This window comes from Echiichthys vipera, assembly GCF_963691815.1.
Source record: "Echiichthys vipera genome assembly, chromosome: 11".
NCBI lineage: Eukaryota > Metazoa > Chordata > Actinopteri > Perciformes > Trachinidae > Echiichthys > Echiichthys vipera.
The window spans coordinates 3,858,014-3,868,920 of NC_139836.1; the positions used below are offsets into that span (position 1 = coordinate 3,858,014).

The window sequence follows — 10,907 nt, forward strand, 5'->3', positions numbered from 1 at the left end:
CTAGAGGACACTATAGCACAGGATTTTGCTCCTAGAGGACACTTTAGCACACGTTTTCTTTCCTAGAGGGCACTTTAGCACACGTTTTAGTTCCTAAAGGGCACTTTAGCACACGTTTTGGCTCCTAGAGGACACTTTAGCACACGTTTTCTTTCCTAGAGGGTACTTTAGCACACGTTTTAGTTCCTAGAGGGCACTTTAGCACACGTTTAGTTCCTAAAAGACACTTTAGCACACGTTTTAGTTCCTAGAGGGCACTTTAGCACACGTTTTGGCTCCTAGAGGGCACTTTAGCACACGTTTAGTTCCTAAAAGACACTTTAACACACGCTTTGGCTCCTAGAGGGAACTTTAATGTTCTATCTTCTCTTGTTTTCTGATAAGTTAATCAACCTCAACTGAATCAACAAAGTTTTTATTATAATTAATTAATTAATAATTATTCTCGTGATTAAATAAAAGTTATTATTTTTTTCAGTAATAAACTTTAATTTGAGATGTTTATGTCATACTTTTTACTCCTTTAATGTGTTTTAATGTGTTATCTTCATTTTGTTTCCTCTCTCGTGCAAGTTAATCAACGTAAACTGAATCAAAGCTCTTAGTTTTAATTATAAATATCAATATTATAATTATTGTTTTCTCCCGTCAGTTCTGACACCGAAGCACTTTCATCAGAGCGAGTTTGAAGAAGTAAAACATGGAAACATTTCACTTTTTTAAAATGTATTTCTATCTTTTTGCATCATCTTCTGCTTCTTTGTGTCTTTGTGCGTCGATTAACAACTTAGTTGGATTAGTGTCTCAAACTGACGTAATTGTCTCTAAATGTCATTTGTATGTAAATCTGCGGGACGATTAGGATCCACTCAGCTTTTGTTGCGTCGACCATCAGTGTGATGAAAATAAAAAGGCAGCAGAAAGATTACAGAACCATTAATGTCCCCTGCCAGCCATTAACTGATAAAGAGCTATTACAGGCTTATAGATTAAATTACATATATGGAGCAGAGTGATGATGAAGAGCAGGAGGAGGAGGAGGAGGAGGAGGAGGAGGTTCGACCCACAGAGATGGTGATGTGTGGAACGAGGGTGGAGTAATGTAAAGGTCACAAGTTTGATTCCTGCAGAGAGACGTACAGGTGTAATTTGTTCTATGAAAAGATCAGATTTACGTTGGAAATTCAGGATTTCAGGTTTATTAATGAACAAATAAATGCATTTTTATAGAGCTCACAGTGGCGTGCACAGATTTTTTAAGGGCAGGGGCAAAAAGGAAGAAAAGGGGCACGTATAAAGCGTCCTCGCCACTGAAGAAGACACTTTAACGGGCATCTTGACTTCAAGGGGGGCACTTTAATACGCATTTTGGTTCCTAGAGGACACTTTAGCACACGTTTATGCTCCTAGAGGGCACTTTAGCCCACGCTTTGACTCCTTGAGGGCACTTTAGCACATGTTTTGGTTCCTAGAGAGCACTTTATAACCCTTTTTGGCTCCTAGCGAGCACTTTACTACATGCTTTTTCTCATAGAGTGCACTTGAGCACATGTTTTTGTCATTTTTGTTCTCTTGTAACATCAACCTGTGTAATGGACTACAGATGGAAATTAGCCCTCAAGCTTCAAACTGGCACATTTACATGTTGTATAAGTTCATTAATGTGCATTGTCCATAAATAAGAAATAAAAATGAATAAATTAATTAATTAAAAGTGCTTTAAAAACAATTAAAAGCAGTGTTTTGAATGCATACAAACAGATGAAGACAAGACATATGCATAAAACAATAAGAAATAATTAAAAATAGAATTAATTAATGTATTAATCATAATAATATTTAAACTGATGCATCAATAATTATAATATAATAATGTATAATTCTGCGTAATGAGAACTTTAAACGTTTGGTACTTAAGTATATTTTGATGTTCACACTTTTACTTGTTGCAGAGTATTTCAACACTGCAACAGTTTGTTCTTCTTCCACCCTGTTGATCAATGATCTCACACACACACACACACACACACACACACACACACACACACACACACACACACACACACACACACACACATTAACCATATGGTGAGTGATTCCCCACAGACCTTCTGATTGGCTGCTGCAGGTGAAGGAGGTAACGTGACGTCCCAGCAGCAGCTGTTGTTGACACACAGAGAGAAATTATTATTCTTACTTTTATTGATGATGGTGCAGAGGGTCTGCAGCCCTGACAGCGCCGCCTGCAGGCTGCACTGAGCATTACACACACACCGATACAGAACAGGGAGTGTGTCCAGGTGATGGCGCCGGAGGGGACAAGGTTCATCCTCTGGAGAACAACACCCACGTTATTAATATAAGAGATATATGTTTTATATATTATTATTGTTTATTGTTTATAGCACACTGTGCACTGTATACACACACTATGCATATGTTGGATTCTATGTATGTCATGTACAAAGTGTTTATTTGCTGACCCACTACTGCTGTTAAAAATCATTTTATATTATTATTATATTATATATTTATAAGGATCATTATCCATATCCATATCCATATTTAAATAACATTAATTTAAAAAAAGGCAAACCCGGTTTATTTTATATATTTTTCACCAACAAAGTAATTAAAATTGCTTTACATAAAACATTAAATTATTGGAAATAAACAAATATAAAATGACGTTTAGATCAAATAATAACAAAGTAAAAAACAAGAACATTTATAATGTAATATATAATAATATCAAAATAATATTAATGCAAAAAAATGATCATATACAAATGTTTTACGTACGTTTTTATTTATTTATCGTAAAAACAAAAGTTGCTCTCGTGTTTTCGGCCACGTCACCTCCTCCGTCACCGTGACGTCATCAGGCGGCGCCGTGTTGTTGTTGTCGCGCAGCAGCAGCATGAAGGCAGAAAGTGGATAAAGTGTTTCTTTGACTCGTCTCGGTGAGTAAAACAGACTTTTTCTTTACTACGGTGAGTGCGTTAATGTCCTGTTACTCACTAAGCACAACAGATTATTATTAATATTATTATTGTTATTATTGTTATTATTCTACAGCAAACTACATTTAAAGATCTGATAGTTTAACACCAGCTTTTATAAAGTGACACTGGTGCATTTTCTTTAATTCCTCCAACAGGTTGAGTTAAACTAGATTAATTTAATTAAAGTGTATTTATAACTGTGTTGTTGCTGCGGTAAATAACGCGATTTCACGTTATAAATAACGCGATTTCACGTTATCTACCACATTCATTTACGTTTTAATGTTCTGTTGCTATGGTAACTTATACAATTTCATACCAACCCCCATTCAAATATCTATCAAGTTAATGCTGCGTTGAAACTTTGGAAACCTTTTATGAATCAATAGGTCATTTTCATTTTGTTTTATTTTATTTTAATGAATCAATGAATGCTTTATTTCAAATGACACTTGAAGCACTTTGAGTCATTAAAACACTTTGTATGTTTGAAAAGCAGCATTAGCTTATTAACTCCTAACCCTTCTCCACTTAGTACCTAGTACTACAGGTTTTCTAACTTCCTGTGTATCCTGTTTTTCTTTGTTGTTTTTAAGTACGCTCAACAAAGACCAACAAAATATGAGAACTGAAGTGTTTGGAGAGTGGGTTGTCCTCCATTTGAGAGGTTGGCGGTTCGATCCCCAGCTTCCCTGGTCCACATGTCAAAGAAGAAGAATTCCCGCAATGGAGAAATTCAATTTTCACTCTAATATTAATTTTCATGTTACACACACACAGGCCCGAAATACACACACATGCACAGACAGGACCTATACATGCAATTAATGGAGAGATGTTAGAGCGAGGGGGCTGCCAGTGACCGGCGGCCCTAACAGTTGGGGGTTCGGTGCCTTGCTCAACAGCACCTCGGCAGTGCCCAGGAGATGAACTGGCACCTCTCCAGCCACCAGTCCACGCTCCATTCATGGTCCACACAGGGACTGGAACCGGCGACCCTACGGTTCCCAGCCAAGTCACCTATGGATGAGCTACTACTGTCCTTGGGCAAGACACTGAACCTCGAATTGCTCCCCGTGCTGTGTGATTTTAGATGCGTTTAATAAGGTCTGAGGTTAAAACAGACTTTCACGTTTTTGTTCTACGAGATAAAATACGTCAGTAAAAACTCCACTTTTGAATATTGGATTGCTTTGTATTACAGAAACTACACTTCTTCTTCTTCTTTTCCAGGAAAAAAACGTCCGCATTGCATACAATATACTGTATATATCAAAGAAAATAATAATAATTTTATTTTATTTTGCCTCTTTTTGTTTCTCAGAGAGTATTTCCTCTGGTGTTTCCAGCCGACTCTCAGGATGCAGTAGCTCCCCACAGAATGAGCCGTGATGAAGAGACCAAAGCTGGCCGGTCTGTTCCTCACCGTGGGCTGCCTGCTCGCCTACCTGATGTTTGTGAAGCGTTACCACGCCGCCACAAAGCCCGGAGAGTACAGACAACCTCCCCGCCTCGGGCCCGGCTCGGACGATAGGCCCACTGATGATGATGCTGCTGCTGGAGGAGGACAGCACTTCCAGTACGGCATCATGTTCGACGCTGGGAGCACCGGGACGAGAATCCACATCTTCAAGTTCCAGACGGAATACAATGGTACGGATGGGAGGATGTTAATGTCCTGTTGCCATAGTAACTAATATTATTCCAGACCAAACTCCATTCACATCTTCATCTGTTGATTTAATGTGTAGTTTCATCTCCTCCTCCCCTCCCCTTTCAAAATATGATTCCCGGGTCTGAGCCTCGTATTTCTACAACACCGCAGTGCAGCGTTCCGCGTTATTTGAACAGATCTGAGTTTTTTAAAAACATTTAAACTCTTTCTTATCGATGAAAAAGACGTCTAACTTTATTAAAGAGGTGATCTAATTGTTCACATGTTCAGCCGTTGTGTCTGTTTTGTTTCAACGGAGTGTTTGGACCCGGAAATCGTATTTTGAAAGGGTGTTACATCAGAGGCGGATTAATGCACACGCTGGCCTAGGCTGCAGCCTGGGGGCCCCAGGTGTCAAAGCGCCCCGGATTGGACAGACAAAGGCAAAATGTCAGAAAGGAAATGTGACAACAGAGCACGAAAGCGCAAGATCAAGATCTACTAAAGAACATTTTTCAAGGTTCTTTTTCCTGAGCATGATTAATAATAGGGGGGGCCAAACAAACAGTAGTCTAGGGGCCCCTGACCGCCTTAATCCGCCACTGGTGTTACGTCAAACTGAACAGTGAATGAAATTAATCACTGAGAATTCGAACACCACTACAAAATGGCGCTAAAAACACACTTTAAAGTGAGCTACTTCTGTGACAGGGAACGAGTCGAGCATGAGTTACAAAGTGGAGATCAGAGAATGACTGCAGCAATGCTTTCTGGGATTTGTAGTTGTCCTCTCTCCTGAAGTTGTTCTGGTTCTGGTCTTGGGTTTTCCTGAACTAAGGTTTTTTTTAATGCAGAATGCTCTGAACAGTTGTTATTTTGCCACAGAATATATTTTTACTGTTATCAAGGGGATAAATTAACAGTTTAGATTTTGCATTTGAGGTGGATTCATTAAAATATTGTCTTTGGGAAGATTTGCTCACGCGCTCCGATCAACAAACCTGATGCTACAGATACCGAGAGCTGCAGCGGATGCTAATATTTGGAACAGAGGCTGATACGAAACAGGACGTTTGGAAGTGAAACCTCTGCAGCCGATGCTAAATTGATTCATATGGATCCCTTTGAGATTAAATTGTAAACGTTTACAAAGCGGGCCTCACTCAACTGCTTTGGAGTGTATTTAAAACCCGCACACGTTGGCCCCGAACATTAATTACCAGATGTGAATCCCAGCAGACAAGAGGAGCTTTCAGCCTGTAAGTCCCGCTCTGCCGTGGCGCCGCTGCCAGAGTCAAAAATGGTCACAAACTCATTAGTGCGTTTTAGGGGTTTTTTGGTTTATTAGGCTTAGAGAAAGTTTCCTGCAGAGCTCGGCCAAATGCCTTCGTTATCGCATTTACCCGCTAAGCTAAATCACACGGGCTGAGTGCTGTTTTGGCTCCTTTGTTAGCATCAGAGCTAACCGGACTAATGGCAGCACCTGTTAGTTATACAAACTGGGATTGTCATTAAGAGCTTAATGACAGCTCAAATGCAGGCACAGGTCCAGGGTCACACAGTTAGAGGCAGAATTAAATTAAATGTGGTTGAGGCAGCGGGACTTATTGCCTTTCTTTTAGCGTTTCAGACCCAATTGAGGTCTTTTTGAAAAATGTTTTTAATCTCTTTATACAGAAGATTAAAGGCGTGTGTTTTATGTGTTTGTCATTTTTCCTGCAGAAGCTCCCAAACTGGCCCACGAGACGTTCAGGGCCATCGAACCCGGGCTGTCTGCGTACGCTGATGATCCAGAGAAGGTTGGTTCTTTTACTGCTTGGTGGTATTTCTGCATGTTTCATACCTCCTAAATAAAAACACCAGTTTATGCCACTATCCTAATGCTACGGTAAGCCATAATTGAATCAATTCATTCATTAATCCCCCCAAAAAAGTTAAATAAAGTAAAAATGAAATTATTTCTCAGTTAATTTAATTTAATTTCACCTCTAACACACACTCACACAAACAGCGCTGTTGCATAGAAATGCACTACTGCTGCTTTTAGTCTTCAAACAGCAAAAACACGTATTTTTGCCCGTGTCCCCGCACAGCCAAGCTGCAGGTCGGGCTACGACACACAGCTCGGTGAATCAGATCTCACTACACTGACACCTTTTTACTCCTTCGTCGTGCAGCCTTGGCTTAAAGACTGCAAGTTCCTGGAATGGAAGGAATGTGGGTATTTAAGGAACCGCTGTTTTTCAATTACCTCTTAAAGACACAAGAGGTGCGTTTCCATCAGGGTCGAATATCCGGAATAAGGCGGATCTCCCTCGCCAAAACGCCCCTATTTTGCATGCGAGTCTCTCGAGCGGTCAGTTTTTTTACCCTGGGAGAAGCCCGATTGCTGATTGGAAGTATCTCTAAGGATGTTGACGCCACAACAACACGGCGAAGTAGAGTAGACGCTTTTATCCGGTGGTGTAAAAGAACGCAGCGCATAAAATGATCTGTGCACGCGCATCTTTGCACGGGCTTGTTAAAATGAGTGCTGCAGCGGCCGGATGGGATTCTGACCTGCGGCCCTTTGCTGCACGCTCCCTCTCTCTCTCTCTCACACACACACACACACACACACACACACACACACACACACACACACACACACACGTTTTTTACGTTAAAGTGATGAGGTGAAAATCATCTGGTGTAACCCTGAAATAGTGCAATAAACCAAACCTCTCCTCCTCCTCCCCTCTCCTCTCCTCTCCTCTCCTCCTCCTCTCCTCCTCCACTCCTCCTCTCTCCTCTCTCTCCTCTTCTCTCTCCTCCTCTCCTCCAGTGTGCAGCAGGAGTCCTGGAGCTTCTGGAGGTGGCCAAGTCCAGCGTCCCCCCCTCCATCTGGACCGTCACCCCTGTGGTCCTGAAGGCCACAGCCGGCCTCCGTCTGCTGCCTGGAGAGAAAGCCAAACACCTGCTGGACAGAGTGAGAGACACACACACACACACACACACACACACACACCTCCCTGTTTACATGCTTTTATTGTGACGCAGCAAAATCAGAAAACGCTGAGTTTTAATCAGCAGTAACTTAAAACATCTTTGTCTCTCGGTTACTACGGTTACCCTCCACAACTTTTGCTTATTAATAAATAAAGTTCTGTGTCACCGTACAGAACGTTACAGTTTGTGTCTCTTTTGTTGGACGCAGTTTTTCTTCCAGCTGCATTTTAAAGATTAAATGTTAATAATAATAATTAAGCGTCAATAATCATCAAAAATCTGCATTATTGGAGATGCTTTAGCTAATATCCTCACAGGAAGCTAATGCCTCCTCCTCCTCCTCCTCCTCTTCATCATCATCATCATCATCACCACGTCCAAAAACAGAAAGTCTATTAAAGCTGTTAAGTAATCAGTAATAACAGGCCTACAGCGGGGAGCCAGAATGTGTTTAATCTGAAGCTTTGCTCTTATTATCAGACTGTTGGTGAACCAGACAAACACAGAGCTGATTACGCAGACAGATACCACATTAAAATATTATTATATTAAAACACATTAACACACAGATATGAAATGCACCTCATGTCTGTAAAGGAGAGTACAGTAACATTAAAGCTTTACTGGACCAAAGTTGCTGTTGCATCTCGATCAGACCGAGCGTTGCCTAGTTGTGTCTTCTTTTATTGTTGCCTGGCAACCACCTGTCCTCAGACGTTATTTTGCTGTCGTCATAACGAAGTCGGGCGCTTTCCCGCTCTTGAATTTGCAGTTTTTTCAACTCAAGGCGTTCGGGGCGCTTATGCAAAAACACGAGGAGCTCAGCAAAGGAAAAGTCAAGCCCCGCCCACAGTGACTTCCTGTTTGATCCAATCAGGAAGTGCCAAAAACTGCAGTTCTCTGAGTGTCCACAAGGGGCAGGTTTCATAACAGAGCAGTTTCTCATTGAGCCCCATGTTAAACAGGCCGTTTACACAGAATCATTAAACCTGTTTAAGGACAAAAGAACATTCTAGTCTGTGTGTTTAGATCACATCTCCATGACAACACTGAGGGGGGAGAATTTATTGGAGGTTAAAGTTTATGAATAATTAGGGGCGTGGCCTCTTGAGTGACAGCTAGCCACTGGCCCTCACTTCTCCTCGGAGGTAAACATCAGCCAGATGGACGTACGCCCCTCCCCCCAACGTCACATACATGCCCTTTTTTGGTCAGAGGAAATGAGGCGGAGTCAAAGTCTGACAAGATGGAGACTCCCGTAGGCGAGGACGATTGGATCAAGCTGAGAGGACGGACCTTGACCGAGATGCTACGGTCTTGGTTTGGTGGAGACAAACAACCACAAGGCGAAAATTCAAATTCTTTGTTTTTCTCGCTGCGAATCAGACGAGCGCTTTTTCCTCGCGGAGACCTAGAAATCCTGTCTCACGCATTAATTTAAGTCACGTCTCATGTGTGTGAACTTTAATTTGCTATTGATATGAGATAGTATTAAAATATGGTGTAATTACACTATTAACCCTTTGGAGTTCATGTTTGTCTTCATTCAGCAGCTTTTAAAATGTTCTTTGTCACATGTACGGTGTCTCTGAGTAACAAGATTCTTCTCTTTGTGTCCAGGTGAGGGCGCTGTTTGTGGAGTCTCCCTTCATGTCCAGAGACGACAGCGTGTCCATCATGGACGGCACTGATGAAGGTATACACTCTTTAAAGCGTCTGTGTTTAGATCATCACACTGTTGTGTCTCAGGTGAATCTTGACGGAGCTTCGTAGTCTCGTGGGTGCGGTTAAAGGTAAAACCACGTGTCCCTCACCAGTGTCCTGTGTGCTGCAGAGAGCTGACCTCTCGTACGGTCTCACACTGAACATGATCCTCATTTATTTATCACTTTATTAGATCACAGAGACTTTGTGCGTCCCTACATCGTTTCATTTGTTTAATCCTCATGATTCTGCTCCTCCTCCTCCTCGGAGGTCTGCTCTGATTTCCCCAACGAGAACCGCCAATGTGAGGATTAAACAAAATGGAGGATCAGAAATTAGACGAAGCAGGAGACAGAAAAGACCGGTGATTTACCTTTTTAAAGAACAATGGAGTCATACCGTGCCCAAACAGGTTTTACGGGTAGGGCCTAGTTCCTTTGACCAGTGTGAGTGCAAATGTACCACGCCTAGGTGCGCCACGCTTGCCGTCCACGGCCCGTTTGGGAGAGGTGGGCTTTTGTAAAGCACGTTTGCACGTGTACGAGCACGAGCGTGCGCACGTGCACGAGCACGAGGCCTACGGTGGTTCTGGTGTCATTTCCTGTGCGCCTGTTGGGACGTAGAAAAAAGAAGGAGGGACCATGCGCGGACATTTCAAACAATGGCGGTGAAAGGTTCACGTTGGTGTGATGCGGAGGTGGAGTGTTTACTGCAGATTTGGTCGATGAAAAGATTCAAAAACAGTCGACAAGACGCACAAAAACTCTGAGGTCTACGGAAAGATCTGGAAACAAAGCCACGCATCGCCATGACGTCATCAATGCGTGTGACGTGTTACGGCGTGATGACGTATAGGCAGCAAGAAGCATTCTCCGAGGCCCAGGTAGTGTGAGTACAAACGGGCCTGGAGGGGGGGACAAGGACCCTAAAGCACGGGGCACGGGACGGAGGCACAGTGGGAGTGCGCCCTGAGTCTGTCTCCCTCAGCAGCCTGTGTTTGTGTGCGTTGATAGACTCAGGAGGATGAGTCATCACGTTGGCAGAGGTAACTGTTCACTAATGAGGACTTATTGATGAATGAAGACGTTGATTTGAGGTAATAAATGACCTAAAACGCTACACAGTGTCCCTTTAAAGACCAAACAACTCATCGATTGATGCAGAAAGTAACCAGTAGTTGCATCCCTGTTGAAATGATGACATCCAGCTGCCAGATGTTGCCTCCTGGTTGCCAGTTGTGGCCCAGCTGTGACCTCTCTCCTTCTTCTCTGCCGTCACAATGCTGCACTTAAACCACTGTAGTTATGTCCGTACAATATACAGGAATGTTTGAAACGCTCGCTCTGTATGCACACACAGCTCGCCCACTTATAATCCAATCCTTTTAAAGTAGTTCATACAAGCAATTATGGCCATGTGGGATAATGTCCCACTTAATCTTGAAGTGGGGGAGGGAGGGAGGACGATTATCCCCCCCCCACCTCTCACCCGTTGATTCCTGAGGCTGAAATGTTTTCTCCTTCCCTCTGAGTCGGATCAGCTCGTTACTCCCGTAA

At 42.5% G+C, this 10,907-nt stretch overlaps 1 protein-coding gene across 2 annotated transcripts in view; it reads left to right on the forward strand.

Annotated features, from left to right (window-relative positions):
* The first annotated feature begins 2,898 nt into the window (after positions 1 to 2,898).
* Positions 2,899 to 10,907, forward strand: part of entpd6 (ectonucleoside triphosphate diphosphohydrolase 6) — a 13,613-nt gene continuing 5,604 nt past the window's right edge. For both annotated transcript variants that reach the window (XM_083923327.1, XM_083923328.1), the window contains exons 1-5: positions 2,899 to 2,963; positions 4,330 to 4,658; positions 6,382 to 6,458; positions 7,484 to 7,627; positions 9,268 to 9,343. In XM_083923327.1, the coding sequence (XP_083779453.1) occupies positions 4,397 to 4,658; positions 6,382 to 6,458; positions 7,484 to 7,627; positions 9,268 to 9,343 (559 nt within the window). In that variant the 5' untranslated portion in view covers positions 2,899 to 2,963; positions 4,330 to 4,396. The remainder of the gene's footprint in view (positions 2,964 to 4,329; positions 4,659 to 6,381; positions 6,459 to 7,483; positions 7,628 to 9,267; positions 9,344 to 10,907) is intronic.